Raw genomic sequence first — 18,607 nt, forward strand, 5'->3', positions numbered from 1 at the left:
ACTCTTTCTTTTTTTCTTTTGATACTGAGCTGATACTGGAAACCTCTAGGTTAATTCCTGTTTGAACATATTCTTTTTTCTTTTTTTTTTCTTTTTTTTTTTTTTCTCCCCTTGCAACCCTTGTGCTACATTTTATTGTAATTTACTGCTCTGAAAAAATGATCTTCTGGCATCATGTTGAAAGCTACTGAGGAGGCTGCATTTTAAATCAAGTCTAAATCACTTCCATCAGATTGACACTAAGACACAGAATTATGGAGCAAAGTAAAATTCACATTCACTCTGAAGGACAGTGAAATATATGAGGTAAAAAAGTGGGTTTTTCACACCCTGTAGCATGAAAAATGGCAATGAATTTTGTCTGACATATTTCTAGCACCCCTCCTTGTCTGTAGGTGTTGAACAGTATTAAAGGAAACCTTCAGTTAGATTTCCCACATAGATGAACAGTGGAATAGAGATTCCAGATCATTGCTGGGGTGAAACTTGCTGGAGAAGATTATGAGTTTGGACTAGAGAAGCTTAAAAACAAGGTGAGATGCAGTGTGGTTTCTTTACTTATATTCCCTTCTCTTCTGATATGAAAGATACCTAAAGAATAACTGGAATAATTAAGAGAGAAATGGTTATACAAGAATAGGTGGAACTATTTCTGTCAATAACCTGAACTGATAGGCAGCTGATACAACTGCACTTACTAGTTCAGGGAAGGAATCAGGACGGAGTTACAGTTTAAAGATAATGGCCAGATTTTATGTATTCAGATTTGATATCATTTTTATTAGATAGACTTTACAAAGAAATTTAGTATTATTTTTCCTTCTTTGAAAAGGCAGGAGGCTGAGACCGAGGCGGACAAATGGTTTTCTTAAGTGACTAGCTTGATAGGCACTTCTTCAGAAAGCTTAGGGATAGGATGCAGCCTTCCACAAGGCAAGATGAGACTGACCAGTAGGCCATTTTGCTTCTTTGAAAGGGCTAAAGCAGGAAAGTTTTCCTATCACAGAAAAGCCGTTGACAGGTAGCAACTTGAGGATGTAATTTAGCAAGGGTATGGGCATTAATATGACTAAAGTTGCATGTGCAAATATTAGAATGATCAAAACATTATTATGTACAACATAACTTTTCAGATTTATCTCTGAACAGATAAGGAATCACTGCCATGTCTTCCTTTAGTATGTGTCCATTTATGTGAAGTCTATTTCTATTTTGCACAGGGGGATCAGCAGTGAATTGCTTTCAGCCTGACCAACTGGTCACACACTTTTCATAGGCAAGCTCAGATGTACAACTTCCCAGAGGTGTCAAAGAGTGCCAACAATCAGTGCCATTTTATATATTGTATAATTATTACCTCTGCAAAGATGAATACTTCTGCCATCTCATCTTCTATTAAATCAATTGACAACCATGCCTGTTCAGTGCTGTAGAAAAGAGTAAGAAATCCACTCAATAAAATTTATCATCTAACTTATGCTCTTTCATGAATCAGTCCTCCTAAGTCCTTAATTTTCCTCTATATTCAAGAGAAGAAGAGAGAAAAGTAACCTTGCAAGACATCAGGGGAGGGCCCATCTGCCTAAACAATGAGGCTTTCATGGGTAGCTCCAAGCAATTACAAGTTAGAAGGATTTCAGTAGCCATCTATAATTATCTGGCAGGAGGGCTGCCCAGGCTGATTCAGTCGGGGATGTCTTTTAATCTCACTGAGCAACTGGTGAGCTTTGTCATCTCGTCACCTCTGCCTTGTCTTTGTTGCACCCTCTGTTCTTCACAGCCTTACCCATTCTGGGACTTCCTGGCATAGCGAGCCTCCCTGTGCACGTCCAGTCCCCTGCATGTTACAGCTAATGGGGATCCTACTAGGTCACTAGGGCACTGTGTATTTCCTGGGGGAAAGAAAATAAAATTTTGAATGGCCATGAAATCATTTAGCAATAACAAGTTTAACGCCCTCAGCCAAAAGGAGGATGGAGGTGATGATAGCTCAGCACTGCCTCATCAACATACTTTGAATTGCTGCTGCCTCTGTTTCTGCAGCTGAGGCTAGAGGATTTTTCCCAGTGACATCGCAAGTGCCCCCAGCAGTGCTCCAGCCTGGGGAACTGCTCTGGTTCACATGTCAGCGATGTTGTCACCCACACCGGTGACACACGGGAGCCGGAGGTCATATGCTGACAGGTAAGTGCTGTGCAGCTCCTTTTCAAGAAAAGGTGAGAAGCATCATCTTCAAATCTGAGAAATGTTTCTGCTAGTTGCCATGTTAAAACCACTGTGGTCACCCCTCCCCACACCTCAGTATAAAATCTAAGTCAAAAAAATGTAAACTTGATCCCAGAGGTACTCATGTCTGTGTGCGATAGCCAGCAGTTTCAGTGGGATGTGGACTTGGAATGGACAAAAACATTTCCTCCCTTGCCTTTGGAGAAAAGCTGAAGGATTTTAATTTCTGAATACATGAGAGAGAATGGTCATGAAAATCTTGATCAAGGATTTTCCAAAAGGCTGAGTGATGCCAAATGTATTTCAACTTGGCACATAAAAAAACATACCTTGGTATTTGAAGGTCAGCATGTGATTTTGTAAAACAAGCTTACAAAACCTCCTATAAATAGGATTTTTAAAGTAAATTTATCAAGACATTTCGGTATTCTAGTAGTATATTAAGAAAGAGAATAATATCTAAATCTATCGTCTATTTTCAAGCATTCATAGAATAATATATAAATCAGTTGCTAAAACTGTACTGAAAATAAAACTATTTTAGTAACACCATAAATTAAATATTATTTTTAAGATACAGTTTTCTACAGATCATTTTAATTTAATTTAACTACTTACCTTAAAACATGAGTAAAGATAACATGCATATGCAGGGAAAAACAGAGAGAAAGCGTGTGTTGGAAGCATGTCCTATCAAGGTTGAATTGTCATCATTTCACAGTCACTTCTGTGCCCTGCCCCTCTGCTGTGTTTCAGCTGAGTCTGGGCTGCTCCCTTGGGAGACTCAGAGAGTCTGCTTTTCAGTTCTGAAGTAATTTCCCTCCTGCACTTAATTTTGATATTTAAACAGATTTCTTACATCTTCACTTGAATCTTCTTTGAAGGAATTTTTGGCTTCTCCCATATTTTCTTTTTTTCTCATCTTGTCATACTCACTGTGACTGCAGCATTAGGACCATTTGATATAAAGTAAAAATATAGGAATATAATCACTGCCTTAGGAATATGCTGCCCTGTTTTGTAGTATATTCCTCTAGTAACACTGAAAAACCCATCATAATATAAATATTTATATTAATGCAAACATATTTCCTTCCTCAGTAGCACTAATATCTTTGAACACCTCTTTACAAGACTTGTCTAAAGGCAAAGTTACAATACTTTTTTTGTCTTTGTCTGTATCAGCAATGGTTGGTTTTTATTTTATATGTTTTCAGTTTTTTACTCTGCTGTTCCTGAGCAGGACTAAATCACCTGCCAAAGGATATAGGGTTGGCACAGCTTAAAAAGGATCAAAGGTACCACAAAGGAGTTTCTCTGGTCAAATAATATTAAAAGTATTTGAGATTGCCTGGTGCAATGACTCTGAAATGAATTAAAAGTGAATGAACCCACCTGACATTTGTTCTCCTCCAGTCAGTCGGGCATTTTATTTGTTGCCCTGCCAGAACAGAAAAGGAAACAAAATTCAAATCTGTGAAAGTGAAGTCTTAATTAAAAAAAAAAAAAAAAAAAAAAAAAACAGTTCAATCACTTGGACAGGGACTTTTCCTATAGCTGCTCAGTCAGTTACAGAAGAAAAACCCAGCTGATAAAACAGGAAAGATGTTACATTTTATTTAGAGTAGGTTTTGCAAATAACAACGACTTTAATCTCTCTCGTATACATTTTCCTCTTAGGGCTGTAAAATTTGAGATTATCAGACTGTATTTTCATCCGAAATGGAGAGGAAATCTCTGCAAAGACAGCATTCTTTGGAGTTAAAAAGTTAAACTACTTCTTCAAGAGAAATTTGACAGTTAATTTGACACACATACCAATTTCAAAGTCATTATGACAAATTAAAGGCCTCAGTTTCAGATGGCACCCAGTCACCTACCCTAGCTTTAAGCAAGGGAATGACTTCATAAGCACTGAAGTATTAGGCACATGTAAAGTACTTTGCAGCAGTGGGGTTTAAATTAAATTATGTTTTAAAGAAAGGGAAATTGGTAGAGTCTTTTTCTATAAATACAGGAAATTCTTAAAATAATGTTATTATCTAATATTTTTTCTTAAGTATAAGTCTTACAGGACACTTTGCTGATATTAATTAGTTTCAAGTCTGAGGCTGAGGATACTCTGTGACTCTTGAATTTAACACTTGCCCTGATTAGACTTCTAATGGCAATAGTTCTCCTATGAGCTAATGTGTGTGTGGCATTGCTTTAAAGGTACAAACATGAAGTCCTATATGGGACATTAAATAAGCAAGTGGAGCTAAACCCGTTACAATGTGATACAATGAAGTGAACCTTGCTTCAGTTCAGCTGGAGTCTGCTTTTTGGGAGAAGTTGTCTGGCGCCACAAAAGGAATTAGTGAGCAGAGACCTGAAGAGTATTAAGTTTATTTTAAGAATGTGTTGCCAGAAATCTAATAAATTTACTTATTGCTGCAGGCCATGCGTGCATGAAACTTTACTAATCCAGGTGGTGTGTTTTTTTTTCCTTCAGAGGGGGGTGCAAGGTGGGGATCCTTAGGAAAAAAAAGATATTCTGCTTTAGGTAATGTGGACATTGTTTAATGATAGACATGACAGCTTCAGTGGTATGTTTGTATTTTTTTCTGTTACTAGTCACAAGGAAGTTTAAATTCTTTTCCTGATGTGATTTTGTTTACGACTATACAAAATGCTAATTAGTTTAATGAAAACACAGGAATAATTGTTTAGTAAGAGAGTACTTCTTTTAACCAAATAGATTTTGGGGAGTTGTTATTTTTAAATAATCCAAAGTTGAATTTCAAAGTGTTTGAATTTTCAAGTTTACTGATTAATTACAATTAATTATTATTATTATATCAAGTTTACTTATTAATTACAATTATAATTCAGGAATAGTTGTATCCTGACCTTTTTTAGAACTCCTCTTCATTCACCTATGAAAATCACATCATCAGACGTCAGGCATCTGAAAGTTAGCCAGCTAGGCTGATTGGTTGAATATTCTCTCTTTATTTTCAGTGGAGTGGGTCAGCTCTTTCCAGATCATAATCCACCTGATTGCATCAGATGTACCTGCTGTTCCTGAGGATGCAATTCTTTTTTTTTTTTTTTTTTTCCCTGTTCGTCATCCTAGAAATGTTGACAGGGCAAAATAAGACTTTTCTTCTGTTTCACTTTCTGCTGTGTGATAAGTACAGTATAATATGAGTTTTGGCATGAGCCTGCAACACCCGGTGTTTTTTAAAGGTCTTCCTTCCAAACACCGGCCTGTCAGGAACTGCTTGATGTCAAATATTGGCCAAGATCAGGTGAATGCAGCATAGCTTCAGGTTATTTTTGTAGTGTACCTTAATCCCATAGCTTGTTCATGTTCACCATTTTTAGATACCCTATGCAGTTTGCTTTGCTTTGTTTTGTTTTGTTTTGTCAGTGCAGGCTGTGGGGATTTTTGCATGCAGGCTGAGAGGTTAGGGCCTGATTATAAGTTGTTGTGAGAAGATTCTGTGATGAATGCCTCGCTCATGTTGACATTCAGTGACAGAAAGTGTTTCTAGAATGAAAACATTGGGAATTCTGATTTGTGTTGAGAACAGCCTTGTATTAATTAGTGAATATACTTTATGTGGAATTGATACGAATATACTTTATGTGGAATTGATACTTCTGGTACTTCAGCTGTTAAAGCAATCTTTACATAAGAACTGTATGATGATCTTTCCATTTTATCAATGGGATTTAGATCAGACCTTTTGGCCTTTGTCATCCTAGTAACCTGTCTGGCTGCACTGCGAATGCTGCTATATCTTAAAGTTATTTTATTGCACATATATACATAGATCTAGTATTACATGTATATTCTTTTGTGAATACTGAGTGCTTTCTTAGAGTAAAATCTAGTCTGCACGTGATATATTTTAAATGTCTACTTTAAAATGAGATCAATCAAATTCTAGACTGTGACTTGTGGGAGAAAGTATTAGCTAAAGTGATTCTGTGAATCCTACTCTGTATCTCCAGCAATAAAAAAACTCATGAGCTGCTAAGACTTTGACTAGAGCGATAAGAAATGTTCGTATCCTGTGAAAATGTTTTGAGATATTTTATAGAATCATAGAATGGTTTGGGTTAGAAGGGACCTTAAAGATCATCTGGTTTCAATCCCCCTGCAATGGGCAAGGACACCTTCCTCTAGACCAGGCCACCCACAGCCTCATGCAACTTGCCTTGAACACTTTCAGGATGGGGCATCCACAGCTTCCCTGGCAGTCTGTTCCAGCGCCTCACCACCCTCAGAGTAAAAATATTCTTCCTAATGCCTAATCTAAATCTACCCTTTGTTAGTTTAAAACCATTACTCCTTGTCGTATTACTGGAGACCATCTCCAGCTTTCTTGTAAGCCCTCTTTGGTTACTGGAAGGCCACTATATGGTCTTACCCTGGAACCTTCTCTTCTCCAGGTTGAATAACCCCATATCTCTCAGCCTATCTTCATAGGAGAAATCTATGAGATGGCCTCCAACCCTTTGACCATCCTCATGGCCCTCCTCTGGACTTGCTAAAGTCTGATTCTTTCTTGTGCTGGGGTCCCCAGGACTGAATGCAGGACTCCAGTTGGGATCTCATGAGAGTAGAGGGAGAGAATCACCTCCCTTGACCTGCTGGCCTTGCTACTTTTGATTCAACCCAGGATACAGTTGGCTTTCTGGTCTGCAAGAGCACATTGACAGCTCATGTTGAGCTTCTTGTCAACCAATACCCTCCAAATCCTTCCCCTCAGAGCTGCTCTCAAGCCACCCAGCCTGTGGGTGCACTGAACTATATACCTTAAAGACTTAAGGTAGACTGTAGAAAAAGACAAAAATTCAACATTCATTCTCTACCAATATTTTCAGTAAAGAGATTAATGAAAGGTCATCTTTTTGTGAAAAAACTTTGATTTTGATGGATTTGTATTTTCAGGGAGAAGAGGAATAATTTGAATATTTTTTTCTGCAGTTGTACTTTGTTCAGTCTTTCTAAGAACTTTTAGGGTAGCTTGAACTTTTTAGGGTAAAAGGTGTCACCTATCACTTCTGTGGAGGACAAAGATTTAGCAGTGCATATGGTTATGTGATTAAATATTTCAAATAGAAGCATTTTGGTTGTACACTGAATTCATGAATTTACGCAATTGGAACCATAGAAAAGGGAAGCAGTCAGCATTTCACAGAGCTAGTCTCCTATTTACAGCACAAAATCCCAAACCAAAAAATAGATCTTTTGAATTCCCTGGAATTCAGTTACAAAGCTAACCACCTAATATCCTTAAAGCCTTTCAATTGCATGTGATGCTCCTGTATCTGTCTTTGATGATTCAAACTGGGCTTCTCTTAATCTGATTTGTTCTTGCCTTCTTCAAAATTTCACAGCCTCTCGGTATAGCCAATAGAGTTAAAGTTTTCCTGACTTTTAGTGAATTAACTTATATAGACCTGATTTAAATTGAAATTAATTTAAAGCTATGAAGACCCAGTACACATTTGCTTCTACAGTTTCTCTAAAAGAAAATCTGATTAATCTCTTAATCAGAATCTGGTCAATCTGCTCTAGAAGAACTGTGCATAGCTTTGAACTGGGAATTCCTTAAATTAACCCGGCATGAATCTGAGACTGTGCTTGGAGACGTCCTTAGTTACGCTTAGTTGAATTTTACTAGGGTCAAAATTTAATATGCGCTAGCTAGCTTTCACATTCAGGTCTCTTCTATGGCCTCCCCTTCCCTTTTTTTTTTTTTTAACAAAGTCACTGTACAGTACCCTTCAAATATTTTTTTCTGAAACGTGACTTCAAGCATTTTCTTAGTCTGAGCCGTGACAAATGCACCCATTCCAACTCGTTACTTGGGGGTAGACATAAAACAGAAGCAAAAAAAAAAAGAGTTACAGAAGCTACTGAAAGACGTAAACTGTCTGCAGCTCATTGGATACCAGCAATTACACTCCAGGCAAGCCAAGTCCATAATGCTGGGAAGTGTGTGTTTTCTCATGGGAAGTCAGAGAAAGCATTGTTTTAGTCCCTAATCACTCGGGACTAGTTTTGGGGGGTTGGTTTTGGTTGTTCTGCAAATATATTCAGTTACAGTGGCAGACAGAGTGCAGAAGGGTGCAGAGTTCAGCTTTTTTTTTTAGTGATTGGAGTCAGTTGTATTACATTTGAGAAAGACTTATAAAGATGGAGCATTTCAATGGGTTTGTAATAGGATACAATCATTAGATTAGCTTATATATTGTTGAATTCAATTCAAAACATTCTAATGATGTGTTTTAAGTGCTGGGTGTACTTATATGTTTCACTTCTGTAAATATTTTTTCTATATGAAATTAAGGCAGTTTTACAGGATATTTACAGATGATCCTTCATAGCAGAGAGAATAGCATATGATGTGCTGCCCTGATAGATTGAACAAAGAACATTTATTAGCTATTTTTAATTGTTCTTTTTGAAGCTTAGCAGACAAGAGGTTTACTTGAGACCTCTGCCTTCTTAACCTGGAGCTGTAATGTACTGGGACTATAACTCAGTGTGGCAAATCAGAGTTGTTGAAACAACATGTCTTGATCTGAGCATTCATATCTTCTCAATCTTTTTTCTGAGTATATTAGTCAGGAGTAGAATCACCTAAGATACCTAAGATTATATGTTCCTTCTGTAGTCTGGAGAGAAAAAAAAAAAAAAAAGTTTATACAAACCATGAATCATGCATACCAAATAGTGTGGGGATAAAAAAACCTGGGAAGTGCTAAGGTTGGAGACAGGGAGCTTCATGGATAAACAGGGAATCGTGATGTTGGGGACAAAGATTTCTGTGTTTCACATCAGATTTTCCTTCTAATAAAACTGTTGAAGTAACTTTATCCTGGTATATATTAAATAAGTTGACTTGGCACAGAAGAAAGAGGCTCTCTCTTGGCACAGAAGAAAGGTTTTTTTATCAGAGGATAAAAAAAAAATGGAACAGATGTCTAAAGATGGAAGATTATGTTTTCTTTCCTTTGCCTCTATGGCTTTGTTTTCCCTACAGGTTGAACTTGAGTTCAGGGGTGGTTTTCTTTTTTCTGATTTTTTTTTTTTTTTTTTTTTTTACCTGTTGCAATGAGGAGATCCATAGGACGGAGAAGGGATAGCATAGTGCCAACTTCAGTAACCCTGTCTGAATGGGACACCCAGCAGAGTCAAATGTTTTGAACCAAGGAAGAAAGACTGCAGCTCTTGCAGGCATGCAGACAAATCACCAAACAGTAGCAGGAACTGAAGAGACCTGGACGGAGAGGGAGGAAACATGATTTGTTAAAATGTCTTACTGTTGTTCTAGTTATGCCATACAATGATTCCTGAACTGTAGGCAGGCTGTTAATGTTTCACTGCTGGTCTGGTTCTCCTTTATTAACCTCCTATTGCGGTCTGTTCAGGAAGATAGATAAGAAGAGAAACAAGGAAAGACCAAGAGTTAAAAATTTTAAAGGTACACTCCTTTCTTGGTGCTTGCTTTACTAGTCAGATTGTGAAGATAATGATGACTATTTTATAATTTATTGCTCTTTCTATGTTTTCTGACTGATTTTCTTCATTTTGTCTTTTTCTTCCTGTCTTTCTTGTGATTGATTCACGTTCTGTGCCCTGGAAGAATTTATAGAAGTTTTGTGGTTTTTTTTTCCCCAATAAACAACCTCCCCTAATGACTAAAGAGAGTAGATATGTTGTACCATAAAGCTCTACAAGTACAAGTCAGCTGTGTTTGTTCAGACTCCTATCTTGTGGACACAGTGAGTCTGTGTGGCTACACTTACACGGGTCAGGCACTCTTTAGTTGATTCATCTATGCCTGATTACACCACGGCTACAATGAAGGGAAGCCAGTATCTATATCAAGATACATCAATTTCTATTTGTGTCAATAAGCGAAACCTGTGGTGTAGCTGTATGCTTTTGTTGCTGGATTATGGCTCTGGGGTAGCTCCTAGGGAGAGCAAAGCCACAATCAGGCCTTCTTTATGGAATGCCCCATCAGGCCACCAGTGCTGAAGAGATAGGATTTAATGCAGATTTTTTTTTTTTTTTTTTTGTTTGTTTGTTTGTTTTTTGTACTGTTTTCATGGAGCCCAGTGGTCTGCAGAGAGAACTGGAAGTGATTCTTTCCTTCTCAGAGCTCTCTGCATCATGATGGAAGGTTCTGACAATTTAATTTGTATTTCACATAGAGGTTTTATATCTTTTTAAAGATATCTGAACAGAACAGGTGGAAAGGTAAATGCTTAAATGTAAATATTCATTTTAATATTTTTCCCTTTAACCAATTGTGCTGACCAAGCTCTCTTCCCCCTCCTTTTTTTATTCATGGTCAGTAACAGAAATTGAAGATCCAGATGACTTGATCTTTCTAGAAATTTATGGTTTGATGACCTTTGCAAAAATAATGTAACACTGTTTTCTGACAGCTGACCAATTTGGTGACAAGACTCCTATAAAGACCCATTCTAGGTTGCATCCTTCTTTGACGTGTCATATTCAGGCACAGCTTTTCAGAGGAAGGTGTTCCTCATCAGCCTCAGTCAGTCATGAAGTCACTGTGTGGCCTACCTTGCTCAAGATACTTGGCTTTACCTCCTTACAAAGCTTTGATTGTGTCTCAACTCCTGCCACCTCCATTCCCATGAATGCCTCCCTGCACCACATCCTATCTATGCAAGTTAGCATCTTCTCTTTTAGCACTGCTGCGTTCTGATCCCCAGCAAAATTCAAGAAATTGGCTTTCGTGCATCACTATAGCAACATTCTGCCAACACATCTCACTGATACAAAGCAAAGTTACTTTCAATTCCTCTCACTGTAACTTGGCCCTCATTCTTTTTGTTTAGTTTTAAAAGTGCACTGGTAATGGCTTTCCTCTCCAAATTTCTGATGTATTTGTAGTACAAGCACTTACCTGGAAGAAGAACAAAACCAAAGCTGTTACTGATGCATAGTACCTTAATTATTTGCCTAGCAGATAAGCATTTGATTGAGCCTAAGGAAAGTGCTAGTGAGCAACGCAAAATTCATTTGCTTATAGAAATATTATGGTTAAAAGTAGGATAGATTTAATTTGATTTAATAGGGAACCAAATAAAATGGCATATGCAATCTGATATCTTATAATTTCTGAAAGCTATATACTCTTAGTGTAATTATTTACAGGTCATCTGTTTGACTGGTGCTTGCTACCATTAGGAAAGCCCATAATTTTGAGGCAAATCTTCTAAACTCAAAAAGCACAAGCTGAAGAAGGGGATATTTAAAATATCTGTATTCTTTTTGTAAATCTCTAAACCTGACAACTAGTACTGCACATTCAAAGAGGCAAACAACAGATATTTCAGGGGCAGAAGTAGGCCTATAGAAGTGGAGGCCCTAGAAATAATGGTGGTGCTTTTTGTTTCTTTCTTTCTTTCTTTTGTTTTTGGTTTGGTTTGGTTTTTACTCGAAGAAAAAAATAGAAAAAATGCTGAAAACAATAAGTAGATGGAAATAAGATGGTATTAAATCCTTCATGTTGTCTTTCTTCTGCTTTCTGCTTCCTACGTTTCATGGTCTCATTAAGTTCTTGGCTCACTATATTTCAGTGTTTTCCATAGCATTGATGACAGGAATGAGCTGGTTTGGTATCTGGCTGCTGCAATTTCTCCACATGGCTGTTCCTTCTTAGCAGCAGGGACTTTTTCTCTTGTTGAATAAATTTGACACGTTCAGTAATTATGTATAAATATAGATTAGATTTAAGTTTGACCTATTTAAGACACTAAAGATGAAATATAAGAGACCTGTGTATAAGTTCACTGTAGATTGCCTGTGCCTGTGCCCACAAGATATTTGAATAATTATCTCTAGACAGTAGACCAAGTGATGCCAGATTTCCTATTGCTTTCTGTCTCCTAGTTGGAATATCTTCCACCTAAAAAGATGCAAACCCTCACATCAAACCCTTTTCTGGGGGGTTTATGCAGTCTGACGCTTGCATTGCTAATAAGAAATGAGCTCATGCAGCAACATTTTTTCTCAGCAATGATGCCTATAGGTACTGTTTCATTTCTTTTATATCTTGGAAATTTTTATGCCTCTGTCAAATTATGTTTAAATTGGCCAGAGTGTTCAAAGGTGACACACTTAGGCAGTTTTTCTCACAAAACATATTCTCTTCAATTTGTCCCAATAAACTAATGGGAAGACACTTTCTGTGTTTAGCTAATGCTATAGTTACTGGATTTATAATGATGCTCATTACAGTTCTTGGTTACTTATTGCAGTTTTTGGTATGTGCATTTGTGGCTTTCCCTTTGTAACAGCTGAGATTAAAAGACTGGAAGGGCAAGGAGTCACTTTCATGACCAGTTCCCTCCTTTCATTTATGTAGTACCATTGTTTTTATGTTAGAGAGGTTACATGGTTAGCTGTGTTGTGTTGCATTGTGTCACATTGTGTTGTGGTTTGTATTCTAGCAGACAGGTCACTAAAGAAATATGGAAGCATAGCTTTGAAGTAGAGTGGAAGCAAATGAAGGGTTGCCTGTTTGCTCAAAGGAATAGGCTGGAAGAAACTGGAAGGGGAGAACCAGCCTCTGGCTCTTCCTCCAATAGTTAAGCCATGAGTGAACTGAAATACATAGATATGTGTCTCTGTTGTTCAGAGGAAGATATTTTATTCCCTGGCTTTTGCACAGAAGTGTTTAATTCTAAAGAGATTTCTTTGAACACTTGAGACTGATGTTACCTGAGCTAATCTTGTTCTGTAGCAGCACCTTGTGGGAAGGAGATCAGACTACAGCCTCTCACACCAGCCAACATTCCCAGAAGATAGTTGCTGCGTGAGCATCTGTCTTCACTGAGCTCAACAGGTTGCTTTAGTCTTGCAGTGGAAGTTACAGGATTCCCCTGAGTAATTGCAAACATATCCTATAGGATGATATACGGAACTTGATTTGTCCTGCTTTTTAATCTGTGACACCCAGAATCCCTGCGCTGACAATAAATGCCTTTTTGCTGTGGAAAATTAGTGAACAGATGGAGGTAAACTGTACATGACAAAGTAAAGCTACGCCGTATTTTATCAGAAATGTGTTAATCTATTTTGATATATTCAGTCTGTTGCACAAATGCTTAGTTTACAGACAGTGAAATAGCTGCTAGTTCTTTTCAGCTCTTATCTTTCCAGCTGAAAAGAAATGCAGCATTTTCAGCTGGGCTTTAAAGTGCCATTTGCGTACAGTTGTTTCTTCTGGATTGTTTTTTTAGACTAACATAAGCCTCATATAGTCTGCCATTTCAGTGACCACTTCCTATTGGGTTCACAGTTGTGCAAATCCTTTTAATTGTAGACACATCAGCTTAGTTTTTGCTGGAAATGAGAAATCAGGCTGAGACATGCTCATATTGCAGGCTGGTGCTTAGTGTTTTGCAGCTGGAGTTAAATGGCTTTGAAATCATCCCCTCTAAAACTCTGAGTGATGCTTCTTGAATTCTGGTATTGCTTTGGCTTCAAAAATAGAGCCTACTTTTGCTGATCTGGCCATTTTTGTTAGAGGAGGACTGTGAAAGATCTTTATATTATTGTAAGAGAAGTATGGTCTTTAGCTTAAAGATGATGCCATGGACACCAACAAGTACCACCCAGAGATGCTGACTTGGTCTGCAGTAGCCATTTAGGTCCCCTAGCTGAATGTTCTACTTACTATACAGGGCTTTCAATTCTCAGTGTCTGAGTGCACAGAAACTCAGACACTCTATCCATGTTCAGCATGATCTCAGGGAAGCTGTTGTGTGATTGCTATGTTAGAGGCCTTGGAAGGGATCTCGGGTCTGCTTTCTTTCCTGGAGTGTGGTACTGCTGCTTTGCCTGCGTGAAAGCTGGTGAGGACATCTTTTGGTCTATTGAAAGCTTATCTCTCAAAACACATTTCAGCAGCTTACACAGTTTGGGGTACTCATGGTACCTCTAAGGTAGCTCATTACAAAATAGTTTAAAAGAATGCCAATAAGCATTTATGTCTCCCTAAATCTCCTTAGGTGACACAGGCAATCATACTGGTATGTTTAACTCAACAGTTACAAGCTTGTAAGCTGAAGAGAGCATCAGTATAGCTATAAACTGTGGCATGTATCAGAGATACTTAATTTTATTGAAACCATTTCTTAGTGAGGTGTGAAAGCTGTTCCTAAATCACACAGTGCTCATACATATGTTATAAACTAGGAAAACCAAAAATTGTTAGATTTAGTGAATATTTCCTGAATTTGGAAAGCAGGCTATATGGGTAAAGGCAGGCAGATGGTAGGTGCAGTTTCTAGTCTCTCAGGATAACAAGGACTTTCTGGCAGTCCTATCATATCAAGGAAGTTCCATGCAATGTCCGTTGAGTTTGTCATTTGGAAATGCAAATATGGTTCTGCAGAAGCTTGTATCATCCACAGTTTTTGTACTTTATGAAAAAGGTATTCTAAATACAATTTAATTAATTCTTTTTTTCATTTCCCTTGGGGGAAAAAGATAGCATACCTTGGAATGAATGGGACTAGGTTGTATACATTTAAGGTAAATGTATTCTACATGCACCAAATGTATCACAATTGAGTTGTTTATTTGTTATTTCTTTGCTTCAAACCTATGCTGGAATGTTAATGTTCAGCTAAGATTTTACCCAGGATACAGGTTGCATTAAGCTCAAAAGACAAAGTACTGTTTAGCAAATAGGAAAATGAATAAGTATGTCTTTTATTTTGCAGGAGGCAATAAGCTGAGGAATCAACATTTTCGTCTAAACTGGGCATGGATCTCCTTAGAAAAGGCATATTATTTGGTAAATGAAGATTCCAAATATCTTGATGTTGTTCTTAAACGGAGAGGTTACCTGGGAGAAACCTCTTTTATAAGTAAGTCCAGTTTTAGTCTTCTCAATTACTTATGAACTAAAAAACCAAGACCTAGTCCTTCCTTCTTTGATTTGAAACATGAAAATTTATGTTGGCTTCAATATCAGAAGAGGATCATGTAAGCAAGACTGGTTAATCAATATGAAACTGAAGCTGACCACAGCATGTTATTCTAATTAGTTCTTCAGAGTGCTTCTTCCCTGGAAATAATTTTGTTTTTTTTGGATTGAATTTTTGAAAGTATTTTAGTAATTTAGATTTTAAGTATTTAGTTGATTATAAATATAAAAATGTAAAGTTTAAATCATAAAACATATAATGAAATAAGAACAATACAACAAGTTATTCTTTTATTAATTTAGAAGTATGTGTTTTTATGATACAGACATATCTTCACATCTCATACTTTAGTATGTGTTTGTAAAAAACTTCTTTCTCTAGCAGAACAAGTTTGTGACTTCAGGTAATGAAATGTTTGTCTGTGGACCCAATTTGGAGGACACAAAAGGCTCTGTTACTCAGGAGGACATCATTAAAACAGAAAAGAGTAAAATGTAGTCTTGATTTATGCCTTCTCAATGTGCAGTATTTCGAAATGCTGGCAATATTGTATATATCCCAAATAAGCATGAAATTATATCAGAACAAAGAAGTGATTGTCCTATATAAAAATTTAAGTCAGCGTTCCTCTAGCTGATTTACCTCCATGCAGTGGAAAACAGCAAGCACTGAAGAAAGTCAGCAGCCTGTGGAACGCATTTTATTAATTGGAAGAAAATGAAAATATTTACAATTAAAAATAGTTTATGAGAAAACACATAAAAAATATCACAGAACTGGACAGGTTTCTCAGTGTGGAATCTTTACTCCCTTCCCTCCCTTCCCTTTTTTTTTTTTTTTTTTGGTCAGATGAATTCAGAAATTCTTCATGAACTAGATCTCTTAAAGGATTGCATTTGACACTACAGAATATTGCCATTTTTATTGTCCAAACCCAATATTAAAAATACTGGAATTATAAAGATTTTAAGGTATATTTTTAAAGAAGCAAATACATCTATAATCCTAATTTCCAAAGTACTTTTGTATCTTCTGAAATCTCATTAGCTTCACAGCCTAAAGGGTCTCCTATAAATAGGAGAAGACAAGGCCAGTATTTTCCCACAAACTAACATAAAAAGGCTGAGATTTTGATGTCTGCTTCTTGGCAAGAGATATTCTAAAAGGACTGAACATCCTTTCATGCCACCTTTCATACACTTGTGTATGCATTTATGTGTATACATATATGTATGTCATCTATAAACAGCGATTAACCTGTAGCACACAGGTTAATTAGAAGACTTGGACAGATTTTAACTAATCCATGAGTAAAGTGGTAAGTTTTAACGAATGGCAATATTTACTCATCACGTATACAATCAAGGATTATTTTATGATCAGATATCTAAGGTTGATACTGCTGTTGTATTTTTTTTCATAGACTACAGTTCCCATCCAGATTTAATTTTCCCTGTAATGGCTGTAGCAACCAAAAAGGCTGCAATAAACATACATCATTTTCAGGGCATTGTGAACTGGTCTGGTTAGCAGCTATAAGCAGTAGGCTCATTTTCTTCAGTTAATGTTGGCAGTCAGTTCAGGCTGATACAAGAGGTGTTGAAAGCTGTTTGCAGTGTCTGGGGAGTGAAAAGGTGAAAAAAGATTGCATTATCACATTTGATAGATATTTTTTTAAGAGAAAGTAAAAGAATGAGAGAGATGAATGAAACGCAAAGCTAAGGATGTGTGGTTTGAATTAACTGCTGTTAGTGGTTAACAGATACTGGATAGACTTCTGCCTTTTAAAGAGTTTCTACATAATTTTCTACCTATGGATTCAAATTAAGTTTCTGAACTGAACTGACTCAGAGCAAAAGATCTGACAAGAAAGTTTAAATAATTTGCCTCTGGTTGACTACCTTAATCCTGCAAAATGGAATTACTGAGCAGAAAGAATATAAAAGGTTGTCAGACAGCCTTAAACTGGGAGGGAAACACCAACAAAAAGCCATTTCAGAGCAGCCTGGATCCTCAGGCTGTAAGGTCTTGGTGGAAGGAACTGTACTGGATTTTACCCTGTGGCTTTGCATTTTCAACTTGACTTGAGTTGAAAAGTTTGTGTTTAATGATCATCATTATGCAAACACTGAAAATTCATAAATATTATAACTACACTGGATAATTATAATTTAATTCAAATGGATAATCATTTAAAAAAAATAATATATATATTTTTAAAAGTGCTTACTGTAGTGGAAATGACCATTATCACAATGGCTCAGATTTTCATCTATCATCTGTGTTCCCTGTGTTTTACCTCTTTGTGTCTTTGTGTTTTCCTTAGCTTTCCCCTTGAAGGCTGGACTTCCCAGGTGTGTTTTATTTTTTGTAAGAGAAATAAATATTATCATGGGTTTCAGGTAACATGTTATTTAGATGATATGGAACAGAAGAGAACCCAAAACGTTATAGGGGGAAACAAAATCTCTTGGTCTTTTTGGGCATGCATAGGTGAATTACAGAGAAATGGAAACTTGACAATCTGCTCAGAGAATTTAGCTTTTCTAGGAGTTAGTTTTGGTTTGGCTAACTCTGTCTTCACAATATTAATTGAGGCTTTTTTGCTTTGCTTTTTTTTTTTTTTTTTTTTTTTTTTTTTTTTTTTTAAGATGCTGTAGTGAGAGAAAAATACAAGTGGTGTTTTTAATGACCTGAATCTTTGATTTGGGCAGGTATTAGCACCAGAGATGGTACTGCCAAGAAAGATAAAGACTTCAGAGGAAAAGCACAGAAGCAGGTGCAGTTTAATCCTGGCCAAACCTTAGCTACATGGCGAGTACGGATTTTGAGTGATGGTGAACATGAACAGTCTGAGTCTTTTCAAATTGTTCTTTCTGAGCCTGTCATGGCAGTTCTGGAATTTCCAGATGTATCCACGGTGGAGATTATTGATCCAGGAGATGGTAAGAACTGTTCCAGAGCTGTATTGGCAATATGTTCATATGCCAAAAGATTAACTGGAGGGGAAATGCTATGAATAGCAGTGGATTTCAAAGCTTATACTAAAATTCTTCTAGCTATTTCACAGGTGACTTTCTGAGGCCATAAATCTACATAAATAAATGTGTCCGTCCTTTGCAGAATCAACAGTTTTTATTCCTCAGTCCACGTATACTATTGAAGAAGATGTTGGTGAGTTATTTATTCCAGTCAGAAGAAGTGGAGATGTGAGCCAGGAACTGATGGTTATCTGTTACACCCAACAAGGTAACAGAATCTACAACAGAAAAAGAAGTGAAAGTGGAAAACAGACAGAAAAGCAAAAAGAATTGGTCCATCTATTGCATAATGAAATTATGTTAATGACTTCATCTTCAGTCTCAATTGGAAATGTATTCATCTTTGCAATCTGTCT

General features: G+C 36.9%; 1 protein-coding gene across 1 annotated transcript in view; it reads left to right on the forward strand.

Annotated features, from left to right (window-relative positions):
- The window catches only part of FREM2 (FRAS1 related extracellular matrix 2), a 126,986-nt gene that overhangs the window by 56,657 nt on the left and 51,722 nt on the right, over nt 1-18,607 (forward strand). The window contains exons 3-5 of the mRNA XM_068673534.1: nt 15,004-15,150; nt 17,925-18,155; nt 18,334-18,459. Of these exons, the coding sequence (XP_068529635.1) occupies nt 15,004-15,150; nt 17,925-18,155; nt 18,334-18,459 (504 nt within the window). The remainder of the gene's footprint in view (nt 1-15,003; nt 15,151-17,924; nt 18,156-18,333; nt 18,460-18,607) is intronic.

The sequence above is a fragment of the Anas acuta genome, chromosome 1 (assembly GCF_963932015.1).
Source record: "Anas acuta chromosome 1, bAnaAcu1.1, whole genome shotgun sequence".
Classification (NCBI taxonomy): Eukaryota; Metazoa; Chordata; class Aves; order Anseriformes; family Anatidae; genus Anas; species Anas acuta.